This window comes from Cibotium barometz, chromosome 52 (assembly GCF_041138505.1).
Source record: "Cibotium barometz isolate CiBa-2024 chromosome 52, ASM4113850v1, whole genome shotgun sequence".
Taxonomy (NCBI): domain Eukaryota; kingdom Viridiplantae; phylum Streptophyta; class Polypodiopsida; order Cyatheales; family Cibotiaceae; genus Cibotium; species Cibotium barometz.
The window spans coordinates 3,255,536-3,283,230 of record NC_141097.1 but is presented as its reverse complement, the minus strand read 5'-3'; the positions used below and the strand labels follow the sequence as shown (position 1 = coordinate 3,283,230).

Below are 27,695 nucleotides of genomic sequence, written 5' to 3'. Positions count from 1 at the left end.
CTTGCCTTCAAGCAATTGCACTAAATCCCAAGTCTCATTTCCATATAGTGCATCCATCTCCTCATCCATGGCTTTCTCCCAACACACATTTCCAACAGCCTCATCAATGCATGTGGGCTCTACAACCTGTACAACTTTTGCCATGTATGCATAGTGATGTGCCACATAACCATCATAGGTAAACCTCTGCACAGGATTCTTCACTCTCCCAGATCTTCGTAGCTTTGCATTCATGGCTTCCATAGCCTTCTTTACACCAGGTGTTCTCATAGCTGGTATCCCAAGATCCTCATCAAGGCTCATATCTGAGAATGCCATGCAGAAATGTCAGGCATACTAAGGGGTTCAACCACTTTCTCTTTGCCTTTATGTGATATACTAATCACATTTGTAGGACTAGTATTATGACGCAGCCTGCCACTCCATGGTCTATCAACTGAACCACTAGATGAGGACTCTTCTGGTCCACTCAAAGACTGTGATTGTTGCTGACTTGCATTCTTGCAACCACATTTCCACTCACATCAGCCCCAACAGCTTCTTTTTCAGCAGCATACCAACTGCTCATCTCATCAAAAACAACATCCCTGCTTACCCTCAACTCACGTGTAGTAGGGTTATAACACTTGTATCCCTTTTGCTCAAGGGAATATCCAATAAACACACATTTTTCAGCTTTTGGATCCAGCTTAGTTCTCAACTCATCTGGCACATGCACATATGCAATGCATCCAAAGACAGATGAGACAAATCAGGACTTCTGCCAGTAAATCTCTCCTCTGGAGTTACATCATGTATGGCTGCATATGGAGTCCTGTTCATGATGTAAACTGCTGTAAAAACAGCCTTAGCCCAATAGCTATGTGGCATATTCTTCTCTCCCATCAATGCTCGTGCAATCTCAGCAATGTGCCTGTTTTTCCGCTCAGCAACTCCATTTTGCTACGGAGTATATCTGCATGTAAACTGTCTCCAAATACCATTCTTCTTCAAAAATTCAGAGAACTCATTGAAGTATTCTCCCCCTCCATTTGACCTTAGGCACTTTACATATTTTCCTGTTTTCTTTTCAACCATAACTCTGAAAGTCTGAAAGTGAGTGAACACCTCACCCTTCTCCTTCATGAAGTATACCCACACTTTCCTTGTGTGGTCATCAATAAATGTCACATAATACTTGCAGCCTCCCACAGACATGGTCTTTGTAGGACCCCATACATCTGAATGCACAACGTCTAGTGCATTTCTGCTCACATTTCTGTCACGTGGAAATACATGCTTTGTTTGCTTTCCAAATTGGCATGCTTCACATATTTTCTGCATACCTTCAACTCTAAACTTAGGTAGCCCTGTCACAATTCCTTTAGTCTGCATAGACTTCATTCTCTGCACATTCATATGTCCAATTCTTTTATGCCAAATGTCTGTGTCTGCAACAATTCCTGAACCATTTGCAAATATCGCAGCACTCACATACACGATGCCAATGTAAACACTTTGCCCACTCTGTTGCCTTTTGCAACCAACCTGCACTTGTCTTTAAAGTCTTCAACATAACAACCATTAGGATTAAACGAACCTGCAAACCTTGCTCAATCATCTGGCCAACTGAAACCAGATTCTTTGTTATGTTCAGAACGTGAAGTACATCTGCAAGGTACTTCACTTTGCCATCCTGCATAGACAATGGCACATCTCCAACATGGGCAATTGGATGAGCACTGTCATCCCCTGTTTTCACAAAACCTGGTCTTTCAAGGTTTTTCATCTCCTTGAACCACTCCCCATGACTTGTCATGTGGTTCGAAGCACCTAAATCAACATACCATACATCATCTTTATGTGTTGCTTCAACATTTTCAGACATGGCATTAATGACATGCTGCATAACAAACAACCTTTCATTATCCTCATTGTTTCTGCTCGAGGATGCATAGTTGTTTTGCTGCAATTTTCCATTTTCATGTCAGCCTGCTTCTTATAACAATCTGCCTGCACATGTCCAGGCTTACCACAATAAAAGCATCCACGTGTATCATTATGTTGCCTTTGCCAATTTCCACGACCTCTTTGAACTCCCCTTGCCTCTGAATTGGCCTCTTCCACCTGCGTGTTATTGTTGTTGTGAATTCTAGGGCTGTTGTTGTTGCTGCTGTTGGCCATAATTCTGATTACCTGTTCAGCCACCTCCTTGGTCGCGTCCACGGCCTCCTCTACCTCATCCTCTTCTTGAACTTGTGTAGAAGGCCTGTTGCCCTGAACTGTTTTTGTTTTGTGAAGACTGTTGATCTTCACCCAAGCTCTTCTCTTCTATAATCAACATAGACACCAAATCTGTGAAATTGGGAATGTTTTCCCGAGTCTGGAATAGACGTCTTAAACGCCTTATATTGTGGCCTGAGACCACGTAGAAAGACTTTCACCTTATCATCATCATCTACTGAAACGCCAATAGATGCAAGGGATTCCACAATACCCTTGATCTTCAATGTATAGTCATTCACAGACATACTCTTTTTCTCCACAGTATGAAGTTCATTCTTCAACTGTATCTTTCGTGCCTTAGTATTCATTTCATAGAGTTTTACCAAGGTGTCTCCTTGGGGGACTTGGCATCGTGTATGTGCCCAATCATGGTGTCCTGTATACTGATAAAGAAGCCTGTCATCTGGTCGCATATCACCCATGATCTCACCAACCATGCCAGTGGTGTAAGTGTGGGGCCTATCCCCTAGGCGGGTCATCAGTGTCCACCGCCTCACTAGATGAGCTCGATATCTCAACACACAATCTCACATAAAAAGATGTGAGTCTGGACACGTGTGCCTACAAACGTGAGCTTGGACCTGTGAACCTACAGACGTGAATCTGGAGGTAGGTATACCTAACATAGTATGGACCAATTATTACTGCCATAGGACTTATATTGACACATCTACCCATGACCTTGGAAGATTTTCTTATCATACAATCTGTACCAACTACAAATTTTAAGAAAAATTCTTATCCTTTGTAATTATTAAGAATTAAAATTAATACCCAATAAGTGTACACCAACCCTATCATAGGCCTAGTTCCTAGACTGTCATGCCCTTGGTAAGCTATTTCATACAAGGGAGGTATGTGAGCCGAGTTCATACAAAAAAGGAGTGAGCCTTTAGACGAGTAAGCTTTGGGAAGAAATTATCTCCACAGGAGATGCTAAAGACTGGATGATCTATGACTAATCTTAAGAGCAAGAGGGTGCATAACCATTTTTATAGGTCTAAGCACTACATCTTTGATGAGTGCTGCCCACGAGGCAATAGACCTTTGTAAGATCAGGATGAGAAGTCATCCGCTTGAACCAAGACATAGGGGACACATTATCCACCATATTAGGTTCTAGCTATGTACCTGTTTTAAGTGAGGGCATGTTAACATGTATGATTTTGTGTGTTTTGTCATAAGAAAAGTTGCTTGGAAATGGTTGGTTTCTATGGCTTCTCCTAAAACATACTAGAGGCTGTTTAATCTTCTTTTTGAAGAAATCCATTAGGCAAAATTTGGATTGAAAAAGAACCCTCTAAGAAGAGCCATGTCATCACTTTGTTAGGAAAAGGAGGCCATGGTGAACCTTATGTATCTTATGTCAAAACCCCCACATGTGACGTACCGTAGGAAAGCCCTTGAAGAGTAGATTCTAAATCTATCACCTTCGACAAATTTGGAGTTGATATGCTCAAGTTATGTCTTCCCCACCACTAAAAGGTACCTTTCCCACTAAAAAGTAGAATTGTTGTTGGATTCTACCTTTTAGTGGGGAAGACATAACTTCAACATATAAACTCCAGATTTGTTGAAGGTGGTAGATTTAGGATCTACTCTTCAAGGGCTTTCCAATATAGTATGTCACATGTGAGGGTTTTGATGTAAGATTTGTAAGGTTCACCATGGCCTTCTTTTTTCTAGCAAATTGACGACATAGCTCTTCTTAGAGGGCCCTTTTTGAGTCCAATTTTTGCTAACGTATCTATTCCATTAATTTATATGTAATTGGGATACACAATATGCATACTACATTGGCTGTGAGGGGATATGAAGGATATTCTAATTCCAATAATGAAAGGACATTGGCTGTGAGGGGATATGAAGGATATTCTATTTCCAATAATGAAAGGACATTTTATGACATTTTTAGACTCTAAAAAGTGTGAGGGATACGTATGGATTGTGTGAAGGTAGGTTAGTACAGTGGGGAAAAACCCTAAAGAACCTAGTAAGGGATGTTTCTGAATGAGGACAAGGCATAGAAGAGGACTAACATGTTAGAATAGACATTGCATGGGTTGACTTTGTGGAAGGACAAAGTGCATGATATCCTTTGATGCACTTAACTATATCTCCGTAATGAAGGGTGTTGACTATTAAAAAGGGATATCAACATTCTTAATATCGTAGGCTTAGAAATGAGTTGTGTGGTGAGTTTGTTCCTAACGTGTCCTAAAACACTATACAAAGCTACCTATAAAGCTCAAATGTGCATAATTCTACTTAAAGAAACAATGGCTCAAGGTTTGGATTAAAATTTTATGACTTTATGCATTTTTGCCAAAAGAAGAAGAGAAATCTACCAAAAGGAATCACATGGGTTGGTAAACTTGACATGCATGTGTGCATTGGCTTTGAGGGGACATGATGGACACATTGAGTCTAAGAATCAAATTAGAATGCACATATAAAAAGGGTCAGGGATAGCCATCATTTATGTGAAAGTAAAGTTAGAAAAGAACCTTAAATAACTTATCAAATGCAGTATCAAATGAAGTATCAAATGAAGTTAGGACATGAAAAAAGGACATGGAAGAGGACAAGCACGCGACTTTGAGGAGGGACAAGCACATGATGACTTGGAATAGCAAGCCCTTTCATGCAAGTTTTTTTGACTTGCTTGAGAGAATGGCTCAATTAAGTGTGTTGACCTATGAACATGATATCATAGGCCTAGCTAGAAGTGAGCCATCAATTGCTGTCAAATTTTTGTATGGTGATTGTGTCCATTGAATTGTTTCAAACTTAAGCCCTCTTCCCCTTTTTTGAAAAAAAAAAGATGTTTAGTACGAAGGTGAGATATGGTAAAAGGAGGAGTTTTCATATGATGCATTCGGGTTCTCTCTCTTTTTTTTTTTGTGGGCATATGCTTCTTTTCTTGTACTTCTATTTTTGTGCAAGGATCTCATGTGAAGTATAAGCAACCTTGTTTGAATGAAATTTTGGAGTTAAGATTCTAGGTTACTTTTCAACCCAAACTCGTCATCTTTATTGCACAAGAATCCCTTTGACAAGTAAAAAGAAAAAGGAGGGAGCTATGACAACTTAAACTAGCGTTTAGTGTATTTTGCACTAGTTGAAACTAAAAAGAAGTGTCTAAAATTTGACCTTATTTTGAAGGAGACCGGCAAATCATAGGAGTACAGCAAAAGGAGTGAGACTCCATAGTTTTTTTCTTTCTAATGTGTGTGCTAGAGAAGTTTTTTTTCCTAAGCTAGTGAGAAAAAAGATAAGTTGGAGTACAATCGGTTTTCCCTATTCGAAATCTCGTTTATTAATCGATTTTTATAACTGAAAACCTATAAATTTTATCGTTTTTTGTAAAGACAAGAGTAAATTCAGTCCATTTTTTTTGAATTTTAACCGCCCAAGAGGGACATAACTTAAAAAAGAGAAAAGAAGAAAAAGGAAAAACCAAAAAAAAAGAAAAAAACACACACACACGGATGTGCATTGTGTACATTTCTTCTTCTCTTGCATTGTGTACATTTCTTCTTCTCTTGCATCACGTGAATAAGAACGTTAGTGTTATTTCACGTGAGACCTTACTCTTATCGTCTCCTACATGAAAGGCAATTGAGACGTTGCAAAACAACGTGGAAGCTTGGTCTTAGTCGTCGGCTCCTCCGCCGTCGGGCATAGTCTTCGTTTCCTTCGCCACCGTAGCCTGCTACAAAAGCAGCAGGGAAAACCATCGCCTGCTGCCTCTTGCTCTATCTAAGGTTTCTCCGTTCTAACAGTTCTCCTCCTGTTTCTGCACATCTAGGGTTTCTGCAGGACACCTTCTTCTCCTTCATCAACGTAGTTTTATGGCTGCTGCCCGCTCTCGCCCCTTGCCGTCTTCCTCTTCTTCCAGCAGGTCGTCGGCCCGCAACCCTTTCGATTCCTCCGATGAAGAAGACGATGGCAAGATAGGCGCCTCCGCCAGAGCCATCAACAGCCGCGCCTCCTCCAACCCCTTCGACGATGCCGATGCCGATGCCGATGCCGATGCCGATGCCGATGGTCATGCCGGAGCCCGGACACGCAGACCTCGCGCAGTGCCTCGCAGCAAGCAGGAGGCGGTGCCCAATCACGCCAGAAACCCTTTCGATGATGAAGATGAAGTGGAGGGTGGGAACCAGCCAAGGGCACCAAGCTTGAAGGCCAAGCTGGACCAGGGAACGCTGTTCGACGAGGACCTGAAGCCTCAAAGGCCCGATCTCGACACTGCAAAGGGGCCTGACCGCAAATCGAAGATCAGGTCGCCTGCAGACGCCGCTGTGAAGAAGGCACATAGGGTGAAGGACGCAGGAGCGAGCCAGGTTTCCAAAATGGTGGAAGGAGGGCTTCAGCAGGCCCACAGGCTCAAGGAGAGCAGCTATAACGCCTTCAAGCCAAGCGAAGGCAGCGGTGAGATGAAACGAAGCAAGCCCTTGGCTTCTACTCAAGCCCGGAATCAGCGTCCTGCAGGTGAAACAGGCCAGGGCCTGTACGACGAGAACCAGGGACTGTACGACAAGGGCCATGGACTGTACAACAAGGACCAGGGACTGTACGGTGGCATGGGCTCCCTTGGCATGGCCCCTCGTACTGGTCATTATGATGACCATCAGTTTCAAGGCCCGGACCTGGAACAGAGGAGCGTCCAAGAGCTAGAAGGCTATGCTGTTCAGAAGTCTGAGGACACCACCAAGCGCATCCAGAACTGCCTTAGAGTGGCTGAAGACATCAAAGGAGACGCCACCCGAACTATGGTCAGCCTGCACCAACAGGGTGAGCAGATCAGGCGGACCCACGAGGTTGCATTCGATATTGATCAGAACCTTACAGCGGTATGGTCAATTCTTGTGATTAGTTTTGGGTAGCAAATGGGAGATTTTGTATAATCTGGGCAGCTAAACGCATTTAATTTTTTTAAGGAATGTGTAAGCAGTTTTCAAAGCATCTTTACACACCCCGCATTACCACCATCAAAACACCATCATTGACATGTCTAGGTGGTTGGCTATTTTGCTTGCAGGGTGAGAAGTTGCTGGGAAACTTAGGAGGCATGTTCTCTAGGACATGGAAGCCCAAGAAGGGTCGTGCATTGACAGGCCCCGTGGCTGATGCAAGTAGGTGTTGTACCCTAGCTTTTGGTTGAATTTCTCTTTCAACCACTTTCTTACCTTTTCTGCTGAACAGATGATGACTCTTTAAGAAGGAAAGGCCAACACCTTGAACAGCGTGCTGCCCTTGGGCTTGACTCAAAGGGTCACAACAATCGCCCTTCTCCTCATGTTTCTGATTCTCATCCACAAACCACTCAAGCTAAACTTGAGGTGAGCATGGGTGCATCCCGTAATTGGTTGGCTAAATCACCTATTGGGCATATAGGATGTGGGGTTAATTGACTCCGTTTTAAACCAGATGGAGAAAACAAAGCAGGATGATGCTCTTTCAGACCTGAGTAATGTTCTGGACCAGCTAAAGGGGATGTCAATCGACATGGGATCAGAGCTTGCCAGGTTCGTGTTTCTTATCATGACAAGCTTCTCCACCTGCTTGCCTTCATCTGTAGGATTCACTACAACAGTAAACCTTGCTCACTATTTATGCTCCCTTGATATTGCAGACAAAATGTTGCCCTGGACGATTTTCAGAATGATGTTGTTTTACTAGATGAGCGCGTTAAGGGTGCCAACGTGCGGGGTCGTCGTCTCCTTGGAAAATAATAACGCATTACAGCTGTCTCAATACTTGTGTATATGCTTTCACATTACCAACTTTATGCGAGAAGTACTGCTTGGGGATAAATCATTCTGAAGCAGTGAGTTTGTATTAGAGAGACATGTTCCAATTTTCAGTAGGCTTTGATGGTGCTCTAAAGGATATTGCTTTGTAATAAAGTCTCTTTACATTTTGAAGCCAAAACTGTATTGATGGAAAAGGTGTACATCAATGAAGAATTGGTTTATTAATGTGTTCCATCATTACTAGAATGCGGGAGCTGATATCTATGGACACATGCAGAACTGTAATGGACTGTTGAATGGGAAGTACTAAAACGATTATTTGGCCCGAGCAATATGCTGCAAGCTTATGGTTTTGACCAGGCATGGGGTAACAGGAGTTTGCAATCAAGTTGCTGGTCTATGGTATGGTATTTGTAGAACTCTCATGGACTGTTGAGTGGGAAGTATTAGAATGATTACTTGGTCCGAGCAACATGGTTTTGACTAGGCATCTAGTAAAAGGAGTTACTACAATTTGCCTTGGCAAGTTGCAATCAAGTTGTTGGTCTCTAGTATGGTATTTGGAAGTCAAGAAGTGATCATTTTTGTAAGATAGAGAGAAGGGGAAGACTGTAAGGGTCTTATCGGTTTGCACCTCAAACCACTCTTGGTAGAGTAACTCTTTTTTGTGGAGAGCTAGGGTCTCTCAACCTTGCCTTCTTCATTGTCCTCACAAAGGAGCCTTGCAAATGGGTGGAGAGCAGAGAGAGAGAGAGAGAGCGCTATGGAAAGCTCAAACAAACTCTATTTGGATGCCACGGTGAGTGAGAGCATGAGAAAGTAGACAAGAGAAGGAGAGAGGGAGAAAACAAACATCAACACTATCACTTACCTACGTAATCCCTAAGCATGTATGCAAGAAGAAGAAGAGAAAGCATACAAGAGCTACATTAACAAGAGTAAAAAGACTCAAACTCAATTGTGAGAATGGGATTGTGTGTTTTCTTATTAGTCAGAATGTCTTGTATACAAGACTCATTTGTACAATGCTAGACTGTCCAAATAATGTTCGGCAATCCATGGTGAGTGAGAGCATGAGAGAGTAGACAAGAGAAAGAGAGAGGGAGAAGAGAACAAAAATCAACACTATCACTTCTCTAAGCATGTATGCAAGAAGAAGAAGAGAAAGCATACAAGAGCTACATTAATAAGAGCAAAAAGACTCTGAATTCAATTGTGAATGGGATTGTGTTTTCTTATTAGTCAAAATGTCTTGTATATAAGACTCATTTGTACAATGTCGGGCTGTCCAAATAATGTTCGGGAATCCAACAAGTTATTCTACGTTAATTTCTTATTCTAAATGTATATTATTGCATTAAGCTTGATGTTTGACTATCTTTTGACATTACACAAGTAGTAACCTTGGATATTTTTTATAATCATTTTACATAAAACGCATTATGCGGTAGAAAAATATGACTTGAAGATATTGTCGCTTCGTTTTGGAGTAATATTAGCCAGTTAACATATCTTCCTTCCTAGTCATTGTCTTGTCGTCGAAATCAAAAGCTTCGAGAAGACTCGTGATGGAAGCCGTAGAAGTTTCAGCAGAAGTCGAAGTGGGACTTCATGTATTGGGTGGTTCGAGTGTCTAGAAGACTGTCTTGAATATATCGTTGAATGTGACCGTATGCCGGAATTGCATCCAATGTATTCGCTTATGCTAGAATTGCATCCAATGTGACCATATGCCAGAAGCCGTTGAAGTTTCAGCAGAAGTCGAAGTGGGACTTCATGTATTGGGTGGTTTGAGTGTCTAGAAGACTATCTCAAACATATCGTTGAATGTGACCATATGCCAGAATTGCATTCGATGTACTCGCTTATAGTAGCCAAGTATTTTGCGAAGAGTTGGATCCTTGTTGATGTCGAAGGCCATGTCTTGTTGACCTTCATCAAGACCTTCATCAAATGCATGCCAATCATGGAACTCTACCAAAAAGTTACGGCCGTCGTCGATCTTGTTGGGGAGCTTTCTTCGAACATGTCTTTGTTGCTGGTGCATCATCGTCATCCTTGACCTTGGTAGTGTCAGTGGTGTCCCTCTTCGTCGTCCTTCGCCTTGAGTGTCGGTTTCATAGATCGATAGAAATCGAGTGCCTTCCCATATTCCTCATTGGAGGAGACATCTTGGGGGTAGGCCACATGCACAGTGTCGAAGAGGTGGGCCACATGCAATGTCGAGTGTCTTCCTATATTCCTCATCGGAGACATCTTAGGGGTAGGCCACATGTACAGTGTCGAAGAGGTGGCACTTTGTTGGTGCGCATAAGTTGCAGCTGCTCTTAGATCCAATGATATAAGACAATGATGCTAATGGGTGCATACAATGATGCTAATGGGTGCATAGACTCTGCTTGCCTCTATGGTGAGATGGTGGTAGGCTCCATCCACATCTCATGCCAGCCATGTTTGTGCATCCAGAATGGCCCCGTTGATGATATCTGTGGATGCAAGTATGGGCATAAGGTAGTGGGAACGAAAATGTCGATGACATCTTCCTCATCCAGGTAGTCGGAGGAGGTAAGAACTCGTCACCAGAACTGGAGGTTGAGTTAAGAGGACGTGGTGAGGGAATTGAAAGTTGGTGGGGAGAGCTCGGTGAAGGAGATGGTGTTTTGGAAGAAAGGCATGGCGATGGTGGTGTGGGAGGCATAAGAGACTTTGGAGACGAAGGTGGAGGTGGGAATCTTGTCGTCGGAGGAAGATGTTGTGTTGAAGGAGGTTGAGTTGAAGGGTTCTATGCTCTAGTACAAGGAGGCCCGAGGGTGGTTGAGGAGGGATGGCGAGGTTTGGCAGGTCGGCGGTGGCATCCGTAAGACTCTTGACCTTCCGTTCTGTTTCTGAGGTGACTTGCAGCAGTTAGCCTTCATCTTTGTAATGTTTTATTCGAGTACAATGATGTTTTGGTCCTTGGCTTCAACCGCCCTCCGAAAATCTCAGTGCTTCTCGGACATTTGGTTGTGGACCTCGTCCACGCGAGTTGCTGTTTGTTGCGTGCCATGGTCTTGGCTTTTTGGAGTGCGGTGGCGCATTGACTTCTCGGGCTCCCTCTAGTTTAATGTGTAGGACTTCAAGTTCTCTTCGTAGTAGGTGAGAGATTCTGGAGTCGGCCTTAAGGGTTTAGACCTACAACCTATTATTAAGAGCGATGGTGGCATTCTTCTGAGTCTCTAGTTGGGCGATGATCGCATTCACCAAGAGGAGTGCTTGTTGGGCCGCATCCATTTGCTCCTTTTGGCGTGCCATGAATTCGATCACATGCCCGGCGAGGGTATGGATCATAGAAGAGAACGTGGTGGGAAAGTCTGGGAGAGGTGGCCATGAGAGTTGAAGATGGCTTGGGAGAAGCTTTTAGCCGAGGCGAGATGTCCTTCTTGTATTCACCTATGGGTCTTTGTAAGATTCTACGCTTCTTAGAATCTGCTTCCGTCAAAGTGGATGACGCGCATGTTGGCACTTCCCTGAACTATCTTAGCCTTGGGAAATGATCGGTGGTGGGAGTAGTACCAGATTGTGTTGGCACTTTTGGGTCGTACTACCACTGGTGCCTACTGTTACCGGCCATGTGGGAGTATCCATCAGGTTTGTTTTCAAAAAGTCAGCAAAGGCTTCGGGGGCAGTGGTCTCTTGATCCAGCTATTGCTTTAGGTTGAGGAGAGTAGGGGAGGGAGCTATTGGGGTTTGCCGTTGAGGGGCCTGCTCGGGGTGGCGGCACTTTGGTAACTATAGGGTTTGGGGAGCTCTTCCCATCTTGCGATGTAGTAGAGAACCTTCGTGAGGCTCATGGCTCCTCCAAACTTGCCGGTTAGGTTCGCGCAGATGTTGTGGAGTTCATAATGGAAATGGTCGGTTCAGTTCACTGGAAGACCTTGCTTGAGGTGGGCGAGGAGAGAGGTTGCACCTATTGTATGTGTCCTTCCATTGGAGGTTGGTCAACTTGGTGAGGACACGGGTTGGGGTAAGCAGATCATGTCAAGTAATGTCCCATTATATTCCATCTTTGTTGACTGGGTCCTTGATGATGTCTTTGATCATTCCTTGTGCTCCGCTCAACTTATGGTTAGGCTTTGTAGCTTGGGTAGGTGCAAGGCTTCACAAACCACCGAGAGGGCCAAGGTCAAGTCAGCACCTATAGCATCACGGATTGTGCCAGTGCTAAGGTGGGTGTCATAAGTGAGAGGAGATCAGTCTAAAGCAGGTGTTGAGGTCGGTGCCCCAAGCTTGAAGAACTGCCAAGTCCACCGAGTCCAAGTTGGTGCAGGTGTTCCTCCTTGACTTTTGGTCGCTTGTTAGCAATTGAAAAGATGCAGGGGAGGAGCTCTTGCAAGCACACACACACTCACACAAACCCTAGAAGAGAACACACATGGTGAGAGGCTAAAAATTCTTCTTCTTCTTCACACAACAAAAGAGGTCTACAAAGAAGATAAAGTGACTAACACACATAATAGAGTATATACAAGAAGCGGTCCATAATGTGAACACACTAAGAGGAGTGGATAGATGAAGACTAGTTGGTGTAGTCTAGCTGTAGAATCTCTGGCGAAGATATGTCGGTGCCAGCTACCAAACCCGCCAGTGATATAAATGTCGAATGGTTATGCAGGCGCCTCGTTGAGTGTCAGCTCCTGTTGAGCTTGACATCTCAACACTCCCCCTCAAGCTCAACTCCAACTTACGAACTCCAAGCATGTCTCGAAATCTATGGAGCTTCTCAACTCCCAAGGCCTTTGTGAAGATGTCAACAACCTGATCCTGTGTGCTAATGTAGGCCAAGTCGATGTTGCTTGCCAAAACTCTCTCTCCCTAATGAAGTGGTAATGTACCTCAATGTGTTTCGTCCGCGCATGAAAAACTGGGTTCTTGGCCAACTGTATACTGCTAAGATTGTCACAATATACGACAACCTTTTTCTCCACATGCAACCCCAAATCAGCAAAGCTCCTCTATTCTCTGCCTCTGTGCTCGATAAGGCAACTCTAGGCTACTTCTTACTGCTCCATGTCACAGCAGCACTCCCCCCAATGACAACATAAATCCACCCGAACTTCCCTTAGAAAACACATATACCAAATGCTCCCTCCAACATTCTGGCGTAAGACACTCCTTTAAGAAAACAGGGTTTCTATGCAAGTTTTCCGTTTTGATTTTCTTTTGAATACAATGAGTATATCTTAATTCCGTATCCCAAGACTTCTGGATCACAGGTCTGGATTCCCAAGCAGAATTCCTCGAATTCTGAATTCTTGATCCTTAGATCAAAATCAAAGGTCTCAACTTAGTTTCAGATTCGGTGGGTGATTTGAGTGTAGATTACTGAACTGGTCACATCGTCTTTTCTTGAAAACTGACGAAGGAGTTACATCTTGGTCATAGTCTGATTCAGGGTTTGAGTCTGGAAAGGTTCTCCCTGAACTCTCTCTCTCTCTCTCTCTCTCTCTCTCTCTCTCTCTCTCTCTCTCTCTCTCTCTCAGGGTAATATTTCAATTACTACTTTATTGAATTTCATTCATTGAGTATTTTACTTAACTGAATTCAAAACTAGTCACAAATTCCTATGAGGAATAAATTAATCATTTATCTAAAATTCCGACTTCGATAGTTTTTCTGAATTTTCTCATTACCATCCTAGAGAATATGAAACGGTATAATTTTCCTTCACTGAGTATTTACTTATTCATTTTTCAATATTCATGGGATTTAAACATAGGATTAAAGAGAACTCTTATTTTGATATAAAAATTATGTATACTTCTATTTATGCATAAAATCCAACTTTTATGGAAATAACAATTTTATATAAAAGAAAAATCCTTTTATGCATCTATTTATGCATAAAAAAATCAATTTTGATGAAACTAACACTTTTATAATAAAAAAAATTCTTTTATGCATCTATTTATGCATAAAAATCCATTTTGATTAAAGTAACACTTTTATAATAATTTTTTTTAATGCATAAAAATCAATATTGATGAAAGTAACACTTTTGTAATAAAAAAATTCTTTTATGCATCTATTTATGCATAAAAATCAATATTGATGAAAGTAACACTTTTATACTAAAAAAAATTCTTTTATGCATTTATTTATGCATAAAAATCAATATTGATGAAAGTAACACTTTTATAATAAAAAAATTCTTTTATGCATCTATTTATGCATAAAAATCAATATTGATGAAAGTAACACTTTTATAATAATAAAAAATTTATCCAATATACATCTTTCTATGTATAGAATTTTAATCTAATGAAAATCACTCTTTTATATAAAAAAATCAATATGCATCTTTCTATGCATAGAATTTAAATCTAATGAAAATTACTCTTTTATAATAAAAAAAATAATCAATATGCATCTTTCTATGCATAGAATTTAAATCTAATGAAAATTACTCTTAGAAAAAATTCAATATCCATCTTTCTATGCATAGAATTTAAATCTAATGAAAATCACTCTTTAAAAAAAAATCAATATGCATCTTTCTATGCATAGAATTTAAATCTAATGAAAATCACTCTTTTATAAAATAATCAATATGCATCTTTCTATGCATAGAATTTAATTTTAATGAAAATAACGCTTTTATAATAAAAATATTTCTACTATGCATTATTTTAAAGATAACAAAAATTAGAAAACTATTAAAAGAATAAAGAAAAAGTAGGATTTCTAACTTACATGAATTTCTGGGGGCTTTCCTTTGGCTTGATGGTTTGAGGGATCTACTCTTGTTTGCAACAAGAGTGGCCACCAATTCTTTAGAAGAGGGAATGGTAAAAAACAAATGAATTATTAATAAATTCACAGTTTTTGGCTCTGGGGGTAGAGTAGAGTAACAGTGCATAAAACACTATTAAGCTTCAACAAAGGGGGAGGCTTCCATTTATAGGAAAAAGTGAGCTTCTAACCAAGCAAAATGATTCTAGAATTTTTCAGATCAGTTTGGTCAATTTTTGACCATTTTTGGGTCAGTTTAGCTTACTTTATGGAACTAGACTTAAATTAGGAGAGGAGAGAGATGAAATATCTCAATTTTTGGGAATTTAAAACTCCACCACACATGTGAAATAGGCGCCTCCTTCATGAGGGGGAATCCCCACTCAGAGGTGTCAAAAATTTATTTTTTTAGTATTTCCTTTGGTCCTTAGTCCCACTCTTCATCTTATGTGAGAATTTACTCATTTTTGGAGAGATTTTCTTTATTTCTTCTATTTATCTCCTCCACACATTTGGATGAATCTGATTGGTTCCTCAAAACCTTAATTTAAAATTTTTAGAAAATCTGGACCCCTAAGATAAGGCCTTTTGAACAGATTATAATTGATTTCTAATGTACCTTTTGAAAATCTTTTTAAACTTCTATTTCAGGGGAATTTATTTTAATAAGAAGAGATATTTTTTCATCCAAAAATATCTAAAATCTGAATAATCTCTCGATAGAATATTTTCTCTCTCTAAGCCAAAATAGGTAGAAACAAGATCTTTTATATATCTAAAGAGGGATTTGATTACAGGGGAAGATACTGGACATCTTGAGAGGCTGCGGAGGAATCTTACACCCCACAATCTTCCTGTACATAGTGGGATCCTTCAACACATAACCTGCATCCGCACACTCAGCTTGCCATTTTGATCTAATGGCACCCAGATTGGCTTACAATTAGCCATCCCATACCTGGACAACATGTCCAATGCATACTGTCTTTGTGACAGCCAAATACTCTCAGGTGTGTGAATGACCTCGATTCCCAAAAATAGCACAGATCTCCCAAATCCTTCATCTCCAACTTCCGTTTGAGAAGACTTTTCATATGCTCAATCTCTTCCAAGTTGTCTCTATATAAATGGTGATGATCACAATACCCTTGTCACGTACACATGCCCAGGCTTACCATAGTAAAAATATCATTATGCTATCTTTGCCGATTACCATGACCTCATTGACTCCCCCCTGCCTCTAAACTGCCCTCTTCCACATGTATATTGTTGTTGTGAATCTTGGGACTGTTGTGCTGCTCTGCTGTGACCATAATTTTGATTACCTGTTCGGCCACCACTTTGGCCACGTCGACGGAGATGGAGTTGATCTAGCAGGTACCTTAGTACATATTATGCTTTATGCTGATGATATTGTATTTGTGTCTGAGTCTCCAGGAGGTCTACACAGCAGCATCTACATGCACTCGATGATCAGAGGGGTCTTACTGGGAACCTTGGGAAAACCGGTATTGATTCTGGATTTTGTTGCTCAGATGTTGTCAAGGCAGTAGGGAAGACTACTGATTATTTGCTTGAATAGACAAGCTCTTGTGTTGGTGCTGAATGCACGAGAGTGGTTGAGTGATTTGCTTGTCGTTGCTTGGGCCTCCATTCTTGTGTCGAACTTGAGGTGAAGCTGTTGGGATTGAAGTCGCTGGTGAGGCTTTCTTCACATTGTTTGATTTTGGCAACCATATGATGGAATTACCATCATAGTATCCTTGTTGTTGAAGCACATGCATAGGCACCCATCTTTGATGAACATTGTAAACTGGTGGCCGATGTGCTTGATATTGATGCTTTCTTCTTTGTGCAAGCTTAGGGGACTTTGTGATGTGCTTGGGGACCCAAGATTTGGTATTTCTTTGGAAGTACCCTTGTGCGTGCAACAGTGTTTTTGGTACCTGCACTTGATGATTGGGTGGAGGTTTTTGAGAAACTCGCATAGGCTTTGATGGACTGTGTTGTGGAGTATTTTTCTTTTTCCTTGTCCTTCGAGTGCTGCGTTGAGGATAAGGCTTTAACTATCGCGGCACCCAAATTTTCTTGGCACCTTCATAGTAGCCTTGAGCTATAAGTAGCTGCTTCTCCACCCACATCTTGATACTAGTAAGATATTGTGATTGTGGTAGTCTTGGTGGAGTTTTCTTTTGGGTTGATGTGGAAGGTTTGGGGCCCTCCTTGACTTTGGCTTGCTGGTGCTGAGGCTGCAGGTTTGAGACTCATGGTGGACATTGTTGATGATGATGAGGTTAGAGTCTCTTGTGGAGTGGTTTTGTCGATGATGAGGCCTTTGAGCATGTGGTTGTCTTCTTTGATGAGGTTTGTCGATGAAGATGTATAGGATCCAAGGCCTTTCCTTTGAGTTCCCTGTTAGAGGTTTGTGGCTGTGGGAACTTCTTTCAGGAATAGCTATTGATTGCGAGGTTTTGGCCTCGAACTTCATAGGTGAGGATGGGGTTGAAGGAGTAGAGGCTTTATCGGAGTTGGTGGTTGACGCCTGGTAGGTCATTGTGTAGAGGGGCTTTTGTGGAAGAGGCTTGTAGTCGTCATGATGACTCTATCGCTAGCAAAGCACAGTGGTGCTTGGGCAAGAAACAGTCCATTTAAGCCCCAAGATTAAATTTGCTTCCAACACATACACAACCACAAAAAACTTGCAAGTAAGGGGGTTAGTTTCAATATACATTGTATGTTCAAAGCACCCCATTTCATGTTCAAGTCTTGTGTAAAGGTAATCCTTTCAAGATGTGCCGTGAGTGTTGGTTGACCTAATAAATCCCATAGCTCAAGAGTCATGAGATTGTGTTCTTATGCTGGATAAAGCTGTGCTTGAGCTGTGGTGATTCTATTTGAAATTTCCAATCCAACCAAAATCCTAGGGATCTTTTCAGTAAGATATGTTGGAAGTTCCAGCTTCTGTGCAAGGTTTCTTCCTCCCGTAATAGAAATTGTACATTGCTTGCAGGAGTGTTCAAGGTGACTTTTTGCATGGATTCATCTAGTGAATACAACGATTCACCTATCCAAGTTCTGCCAAGGATGACATCATACTCAAGGGAATCTAGGGTAACATGGAATGTAAATTCCATATCGCCCATTGATTGTTTGAGTAGTGTATCTAAAGTAACTTGGAACTTTAATGTTTTGTCCATTGGCTCCTCTTGCAAGGCTAGGTTTTCCCAATGACACCAAGTGTCTATTGTCACAATGTTATGACCAACTTGAGAGCTAATCAATCCGCGTTTGCACTTAACATCATTGCTTGTAGGGAAATCCAACCATACCATGATAGAATCTTCCAAAGCAACCATGAGTGTTTCGGTTATTGTTTTGGGCTCCAGATCCCATTTCTGTTTCATATTTCCATTCACTTTCATCCTCATTTTGGCTTTCAGCTTTTTCAAGAGTACCCAATGCGTACACTGGCACACTTGGCCCTCTGACAATTCTTAATGAGGTCTGTTTGGAAACTTGCGAATCCTCATAGTCCTATTTTATGGAGTTCATTATGTCCTTGTATAACTCAGGTTGAGCCATTAAAGGTACAAGTGCTGATGTGATGCTGGATTTATTATGAGAGAAGAGCATTCCTCTGAATGAGGATTTGAGAGACTGTTTTAATCTTGTAAGGGAATTATCGAATTCTTCACGTGCTTTCTCAAGTGTATAGTTTGTACACTCTGTTTAAAATGACTCTTCTGTAGAGAGTATGTCTTCCTCTTGTTGAAAGGGAAAGCGGTACTTCTCTAGGCTTTGTATTTTGGTTGCTATTTTAGGATTGGCATTATGAGGCTCAATCACAACCGGGGACCATGTAAGACATTCAACTAAGCTAAGCATGCTCTCCTGAGCTTGCTTTTTGCGTTTCACATATGTCATGTGATCATTATTATCCATTTGGGGTGGTCGGGTGGCTTCTAGTTTCTTGATTGGTCTATGTGGTGCATTGAGCGAAGAGTAAGAACTTGTTTTATTCTTACTTAGTGATGTACTAGAACTTGTTTCCTTCTTTGACTTTCTATAGTTTGTCAGTTTTTCATTATGTTTACCCATACGACGAGATCGAATTTTCTTTTGGATTCAGTGTATCCTGTGTCGCACATATGGGTGTTAAGGTTTATGTGGTGGTCTTTGAGGTGGATGCTTCTGCATCTTGTATAGCTTTTGGCTCTTTTGTGTTTATGTCCCCTTTTGGGTTTATGTCCTCTACAGGTTCCTTTTCCTTGTCTTTTAATTCGACCTTGGTTTCGATGGTTTTTTGTCCCTTGTCTTTGATGGGTTTAGAAGGTTTTGTTTTCTCTTTTTGGTTATGTTTTGAAGCATGTTCTTCTACCCATGTTGGGGTATTATCTTTTGCGTTCCTTTTGACTATTTCTCGTGCCTTGGCTTGTAAGCGTGTAAGCACATTCAAGGGTACCGTGGATAATTTCCCGTTTTGTACACTTAAGATGTTAAGAGTTGTATTTTGTAAGACAAGCTGCATTAATGCAACTCGTCCTGGGCAAACTTGGAACATGTGATCAATGCCACATTGTTCACACATTGGTCACAAGGTGTCAGTGACTATGGGCATGGAAGTATTCCAAACTGTGCAGTCTACCACCTTGTGAGGTCCACGACGACAATAGAAACACTAAAGTGCCCGATTAACTGCTTCCTGAGCAGTTTCTACCCTTTGGACTATTTTTGTTTGGTGCACGGGAGGTGGAGAATTTGATCCATTGTGGATGAAGCACGACACTTTTTAGTATCATGGTCAAAGGTTTTATAATATATGTAGTATAGAAGAACACGTGCCTTGTATGCACAATGAGGATTGGGATGGTCGTAGTGATTGCACTCAACACAAGGCATTTCGTTCCTCACTTTTAGAGGCATTAAGGATGTCTGGTTTTGAAGGTTTTCATCCTCTCTTAAAGATGTTGGCTGTAAGGTTTTAAGCAAGGCTGCACAAAATTATGGGATTGTCAATTCTGAGATCGATCTTTCTTTTGCCATTGCTTCACTTGGTTTAGATGAGGAACACCTCGTAGCATGATCATCTTCTAGCGTGGTCATCTAAACATATTGCTTCTTTACAACATTGATCGAATGTTTTCGGATTGGATACAATGATCAAGTTGTGTAAGCTATTATTCTTCAAGCCCATCATGAAACATCTCCTCAATTGAACATCGTTTAATTTTTCCCATGACTCACAATGTGAGTCCAAGAGTTTTATCCTAAGGATAAAATCTCTAATTGATTCATTTGGTTGACGCTCAATTGAATAGAGTTTGTTTACTGCACTCCATCGATCACCTTGTCTGGAAAAGCCATGTATAAAGTGTGATTTCAAGGTTTTGAAGTTGGTCTTGAGATCGCCGGCATCAATGCGATGAACCATCGACTAGCTTTTCCTTCTAAGCATAAGTTCAATGCATGTACCTTAGTGGGGCAGTTAGGATTTCCAAAGGCTTCACATCTCTGTTCAAACATTTGAATAAATTGAACATGGTTTGTTGTTCCATCATATTTGCCCATAATTTTGGAAATTTTAATGGTCGTATTTCTGTATGAATCACTGAGGCCGTATGTGAGTACTCTTGTTGGAAGAGATTCACTGAGTCATTTGGCCACCCCCTTCCTAGACTAGTCAGTATGTCCAAGGTGTGGGCATTCAGGAAAGGGTTGGTACTTATAGGATTTGCAGGAATGTTAGGCAATGGCGGGTGGCATCGAAGTGATAAGGGTGTAAAACCCGATGACATGCTTGTTATAGGCATGGCCAATGGCATTGGGAGGTGAATTTGTGACATAGATCTCAATGGCTCGAAGATGTCAGCCACCATTGGGTTCAATGCTTGTGTGATCCCTTGCAATCCCTCTATTATTGTGGCCATGTCAGAGTGCCTAAATGCTCCTTAATGAGCAATCACAGTTTTTAAAGGTTTTTTTTTTCTTTTTTTTTCTTTTTATACATTCCCACAGCCCATTACAGCCTCAAGAGGCTTGGCGTACTCTTCGTTGGATCAAACGCGTGTCCGTTTAGCTTAGGTGCTATACGCACGTGAACGACCTGAGATATTTTTCTTGAAAAAAGTGTATGCTAGGAAATTTCCACATGGAAGAGGAGGTTCTAAAATCTATTTTCCATCACTGTCTTAAGATGAAAAATTTTTCTGAGAAATTTTACCGTGTTTCGCAGCATGTTTTTGAGGATGTTCCAAAAGGAATTTTGAAAAACTTTGTATGAGGGAGTTGTAGTATTTTTGGAGTACTACAACTTTGTTTCCCTGAGTCGTCCGTGATTTTATTGTTTAGACCCTCAAAAAGTAGCTCGAATATGGCTCGTTGTTGTTTTCACGTTGTTTTTTGCAATTTTGAGTGGTTTTTGGGCTGTTTTTGGGCTGTTTTTGGCCTCGATTTCAAGGTCGAATTTTGAGACTACTGGTCCGAGGCCAAAATGGTCGATTTTGACTTTGAACAACCGAGTCCAAAGTCGAAGAGCTGGATGTCAGCTTTTCGATGAGTCCTAGAGCGCCTTCATCGGATATACGGTTTAGGAGATACGGGCCTCCAAACATGGGTGGTTTCCAAAGTTCACGGCCCCTTTTCACATCAAGGGACTTTACGAGTTTTATAAATTTTTTTTCGCGTGAACTCTAGTTCCGTGAAAGTGCAGAAAATGGTTCATGCCATGAACTGGACTCCATGGAATATTAATTTTGATTTTTTTTTTTGCGTGAACTTTAGTTCCATGAGTGCAGAAAATGGTTCACGACGCGGTGAACCGGACTCCAGAGAATATTAAATTCATTTTTTTTCGCGTGAACTTTAGTTCCGTGAAAGTGCAAAAAATGGTTCACACCATGAACTAGACTCCACGGAATATTAAATTCGTTTTTTTTTTCGCGCGTGAAATCTAGTTCCGTGAAATTGCAGAAGATGATGGTTCACGCTGTGAACTGGACTCCACGGAATATTAAATTCGTTTATTTTTTGCGCGTGAACTCTAGTTCCGTGAAATTGCAAAAGATGGTTCACATCGTGAAACGGACTCCACGGAATATTAAATTCGTATTTTTTTCACAGATTTTCGTTCATGGCCGGATTTTCGTTCACGACCGAATTTTCGGCTGGAATTTTTTCGTTCATGGCCGGATTTCTCTTCACGGCCGGATTTTCATTCACGGCCAGAATTTTTTCCGTTCACACGGCCAGAATTTTTTTCGTTCTTCACCGCCGGATTTCTGTTCACAGTCGGATTTTTTTAAAACTTATTTTTAATTTTTTTTTTGGAGTCTAGTGGGAAATACGAATTGCCCTTTTTGGAGGGGAATATTTTTGAATTTAAAATGAAAGGGGTTGGGTATTTTTCTAAAAAAGTAAGTGGGAATAAAAAAAGTCAACCTTTTAATGACCCCCAAAATGGATAATTTTGACAACTCATGAGCATCTACTCATTGAATTCTCATTAGCCTTAATGAGTTATGTAAAAAAGTGATTAAGAATTAATCCAAGATTAATCCTTTCACTAATCTTTCTCTCTTTTATACTAATTAAGGACTCTAATTAACCATTAATTCCTATTTAATTCACACAATTTAATTCACACAATTGAGCACATCATTGGATAGAGCAAGGGAATGCTAATCTTTGTGCATCAATAATTGTGTAAATTAATCTAAAATAGGGGATTAATTAGACTCTTAATTATGGTCTCATCTTTTAAGATAAAATTAAGCAAAGAGAGTCAAATTTCTCTAATTGATAAAAAAATTGATGTGATTAGGTGTTTTGATGCATCTAGATGCTCTCAAAACACTCAAAAACCCCAATTTCGACTACTCATATGATCAATTTAGATCCCAATTAACATATTTTCTAAAATTTTGGTCTCTTGAATAAGATTAATCACCCTTAATGACAAAAACCAATCCATTAAGAGAAATTAGTCAAATTCAAGGATTTTTTGATGGTTTTAAGAAATCTTTTGAAAGATTAAGCTACTCCTAATGCTTGCTAACACTCTAATCCAAACAATTTCAACAAAAAACTCACATTTAAACTAAAATTAATGATCTTAGTTCTATGTTTAAACTAAGAGAGCTAATATTTACTAAAAATTACATTCTATTGCATTGTTTGATTATGCAATGGATGCAAACTAAGCCTAATACAAACTATGTGCAAGCCCTAAGCATATGAAAAACAAAAAAAAACAACAAAATCAATAAATTAATCTAAAAATTAAATAAAAAACATTATTTTTAAAAACAAAAAAGAGAGCTATTCTGCACCAAATCTCACACAAATCACCATCAAATGGGAAACCATTAATCAAGATAATGGGCAATGGGTTATGCATAGATTAGAGGCAAAATGATGGAAAAAGCCAAGGGATGGCTCTCCGACAGCGGCGCCAAAAATGTTATGGCTCACCCTAACCCTCCTTGAAACACATCCAAAAAGAGATTACCTGGTGAACTGAACTGTCGTGAGGATCTTTCCAATGTTCGAGCTCTTAACCCTTGAGGTCTCCAAGCTCTACAACTCCTTGAGAAGCAATTCCACTACGTTTCCCGCGAGCATTGTCACACCGCTGCGTTGCACTATGGGTTCTCGTCCTTCCTCTCACCTCACTTCACTCACACACACTCATTAGCATGCATTAGGGAGAGAGATTAGCAAGAGCAAGATTCAATTTCACAATGGGAGAGTATATTGTATTATGAGAGAAATTCACTTATATACATGGCCATAAGTGCTCACACTCACTTAAACTGTGTGGCTGGCTGGGCACTTTAGGCTCATAAGAGGCCTAATGCTATAACAATGACTACTCTCATAATATATCCATGAAGTACATCACTTAGGACTTCATTCTATCTTGCTACCACTCGCTCTTGAAGCGGGAATTGCCACATAAATACTCCGTTACACCATTATGGGCACCCGTCCAAGTTGTAGCTTTGGACACTATTGCTTCATATCTTGAATGAATGACCCTTTGGTGTATCTACTGTGACTCCTTGATGTAAGATAATGGCGGTAGCTCTTATTAATCCTAGAATTGGATTAACAAACGCTCATACAAGCGCCTCGTGTGAGTGTCAGCTCCTGTTGAGCTTGACATCTCAAGAACAATCAGGTAGCACTTGTTGTGGGTGTGGTACTAGATTTCTTGGACTGGATGCATGATCCAAACGGTGGTGTGGCTTTGACTAGCATATGTTGTACCTTCCACTTAGGTACCCAAATTTTTGGTCACTCTTCAAAGTAACCTTATGCTTGGAGCATTGCTTTTAGTATCCATCATTTTTTACCTTAATCATGGGAAGGTTGGTGTTTTTTGGGAGTGATGGTGGTGGGCGGTCTTGATTCTGCAAGGTTAGATATGTTAGTAGTGTTGGTGTTAGTTGGGTTAGTTTGTGTTAGGGAGAGGGGGCAATCGACGACGCGGGGAAGGTTGATCTTGCTCAAGTGAGGCTTTGAATGGAGCTTGGTCACTTACTCTTGTGTGATCAAGTATAAAATAGGCGTCTTTTTAAGTGGCTTGCTTGGAGTAGGGGGTATTTTTGGATATATGACGTGTTAGCACTTGTTCAATGGGAGAATGGTTTTTTGGTATTGAAGTTTGACAAGAAATAGGCTCCTCATATGTTATTAGGGTAGTTACATGTCCGACAGCTAATTGTAGGGTAGTAGTTTGCGAGTCCCAATCTATTTGGAATCAATTGTGCCCCATCCATCCTTGTCCGAGGAGCACTTCTTCACGCATAGTTCGTGCAAGCATAACATAGAACTTTCCTTCCAAGGGGTTGTTTCCAATGCAAAACATAGTAGTGAATGAGCCTACACATATGGTTTTGAACGCATCTACTTCTTCAAGTCTTGCTTTTGTAGATGTTAACAATGGTTGTTACAGTGTATAGTGTTGTTTGGGACATTAGGTTATGGGCTAGCACTTGCTGCTACGAGCACGAGCTTGTGTTCAAGGCCAACCTTTCTGATCATGCCTAGCCAGAGTTTGGCAGGCTTCACCTCCTCCCAATCCCCCTCTTCTAAGTCAATGATCTCGGCCATGTTAACAGAATTGTGGCCACCATTGCGCAACTTTTCTTGTTTTGTCTTAGCTTCTAATTGCGCAACTTTTCTTGTTTAGTCTTAGCTTCTAATTGTGTCTCATGTTTTAATGTAGCTTCTTTTATTTTTGCCTCTTTTTTCTAATGAATTGTCTTTAAAGCATTTGTAGTTAAAGGGCCATAGTAGCATCGAAGTTTGCTACCATATTGAAGAATTCTTGCATTTCCACGCCGCCAAGTATTTCAATGTGTATTGATCCTTTTGTGGGGTGAGTTCGCACACAAGGAATGGTCCCATCCCTTTATACTTTAGCTTGTGCTTTTGCTCTTTTGTGTTGTATATGAGAACCATGTCCGACTTTGATAACTTTATCTTTGGGCTTTTCATCAACCCACTCCTTGCGCCTCAACTTTTTGACTATCATTCCGTAGATGGCAGGTAGTCTCCAAGCATTCAAGCTCAAACAATTGATCGGTCAGTGCATTTCTTGTCAATCTTTCCTTGTTGTTAGTTCTTAAGCTTGGTACTAAGAATTCTATAGACATGACAACGTTTTCTCGTTATATAGTTAAAAGGTGTTGTGTGGATGGCTACCTTCTAGGCCATTTTGCAAAGCCCAAAGAGCAACTAGTAACTTTTGTTCCTAGTCATTTCGTGAGACTTTCACTCTCGTGGTCAGGATAGCATAGATAATCTTATAAGTGCTCTCAACTTGGACATAGTAGGGTGAGATTTTATGATACACTACCATGAATTCGCTCAGTAGGAACTTGATTACATCATTGATGAAGTGAGTCCCTCTCTTGCTTACTAGTTTGAGTGGACACCCAAATCTAGTAATTATATTTTTGTAAAGGAATTTAGTTGTTGCCTTAGCATTAGCCTTTGTGGTAGCACGGGCCTCAACCCATTTGGTACAGTAGTCTGTCAGCTAGCGATAATAGATCATGCTTAAGTTCCTCGAGCTACTGGTGGACTAATCGGTCCAACAAAGTCAATGCTGTCCCATTTCTTAAATGGTTGTAGAGACACTACAGGTGCAAGGGCATTTTGTCATGATTGTGAACCCTAGTGAATTGTTGACATTCATCACAACCTTTTACAAATTTAACTGCAACTCCGAACAAGGTGGGCCACCACAAACTTGCTAATAGAACTTTTTTGTGGTGGTGTATGTCAAGAAATGTCCTCCTACTACGTCGGAGTGGTCTTGCTCAAGGACATCCACATATTCGAATTCCGGAGGATACTGCCTCGTGATCTTGTCTTGGCCTAACCTATACAATTTCCTGTAATCAATTGGTAAGGAGATGTCTTTTTGATAAAGAACCGTGTTGCTCTGTCTTGATTGAGGGGTCTCTCTTGGGAAAAACCGTTAGCCAAATAATGGGCTATCTCTTCAGCCCATTCTAAAATAATGCAAAGTATTAATTTTGCAAGGTATGAGGAGTTTGTCCTCCACTCTGACCAACGCTTCTCCATTGGGGATGTGCGATAAGTGATCGACATGCACATGCTGTGAGAATTTCTACATGATCACCGTCGTGAAATCAAACTCTAGTAGGATCAAGAGTCATCCAGGTGATCCTTCTCATTGTAAGGTTCCTCCCTTCTAAAATGGGAGAAACACTTAAGATAGTCCACTAAGTCTTATCTTGGGAAAAATTTCCTATTCATTGACACCTTGACCCTGTGTAGAGATTCAAGGATACGATTTATAGGTATGACCTAGCTCTATCCGAGAAGCGTGATGTTCTAAGCATCAAATCACCCATAGGGCAATTGATCATAAATTGGGCAACTACTAGACTTGATTTCTAGAGACAACGCTTTTTTCCTCATCTTATGCAAGGCACAGCCACTGGCCTAGTCTTCTAGAATAGAGTTGCCCAAGAACCTAATTATCTAGCATAGGGCTTTCACTTAGTCTGTTGATTTCTAGAGACAACGCTTTTTTCCTCATCTTATGCAAGGCACAGCCACTGGCCTAGTCTTCTAGAATAGAGTTGCCCAAGAACCTAATTATCTAGCGTAGGGCTTTCACTTAGTCTGTTGGAAAGCTACCCGACTAATCGGGTCCACCCGTCCATAGGATAGTACCGTTGGGGTATTCTATCCTCCCACTTTTCACCCTACTCACGCATCAATTTGTTTTCTAATTAATCCTACCACACTGTTTGACATAAATAAACATATTCCTTGATTAAGGCCCTTTTTCACAAGGTTCGTTAAAATAGCCTTTTTACACAATGCAATCATACCAAAGACAAGATATATTTATATAAAAAGTTTATACATGAACCAATTCCATACAAGCCAAATAGGCTCTCTTATTCTTATACTGCCGATGATCTAGAACTCGGCCTTCCAGCCTCTACATGCTGGGCAAAACCCTACGGGACCATATATCTCATCGTCGGCCGCCGCTGTTGGGGGGCGAGGACTCAAGCCAGCCTGTCGCCCTCTCAGGCTCCATCGCTCGATCCTTCTGCCCCTCAGAGGGATGTCTGCGCACTAGGGTGGGCTTATTTATCGCACTAGCCTGGGTCCTCAGAACTAGGCAGCCTCATAATCTCTCGCCTCAATCGGCAATCCTTATTCTCCCAAAGGTATGAGGGATACCTTGGGCCATTCCCGGGCTTTGCTAACGACGCCGCCCGGCTACACAAGCACAGAACGGAGTTAGCGTTGAAGCCAAAAAAAATCTTGAATTCTAAAGATAACAACTTCAATGCAATTTATTAACTATAGCATTCACAATTCGTGAAGATAATAATTTCAACGCAA

General features: G+C 40.9%; 1 protein-coding gene across 1 annotated transcript; it reads left to right on the top strand.

The window, feature by feature from the left end:
• Positions 1 to 5,890: 5,890 nt before the first annotated feature.
• On the top strand, positions 5,891 to 8,248 carry LOC147608688 (uncharacterized). Its single transcript, XM_086788399.1, has 5 exons — positions 5,891 to 7,124; positions 7,313 to 7,406; positions 7,477 to 7,613; positions 7,702 to 7,799; positions 7,907 to 8,248. Exons 1-5 carry the CDS (start codon positions 6,120 to 6,122, stop codon positions 8,004 to 8,006), a joined length of 1,434 nt encoding a protein of 477 aa, XP_086644525.1. The 5' UTR covers positions 5,891 to 6,119; the 3' UTR covers positions 8,007 to 8,248.
• Positions 8,249 to 27,695: the final 19,447 nt, after the last annotated feature.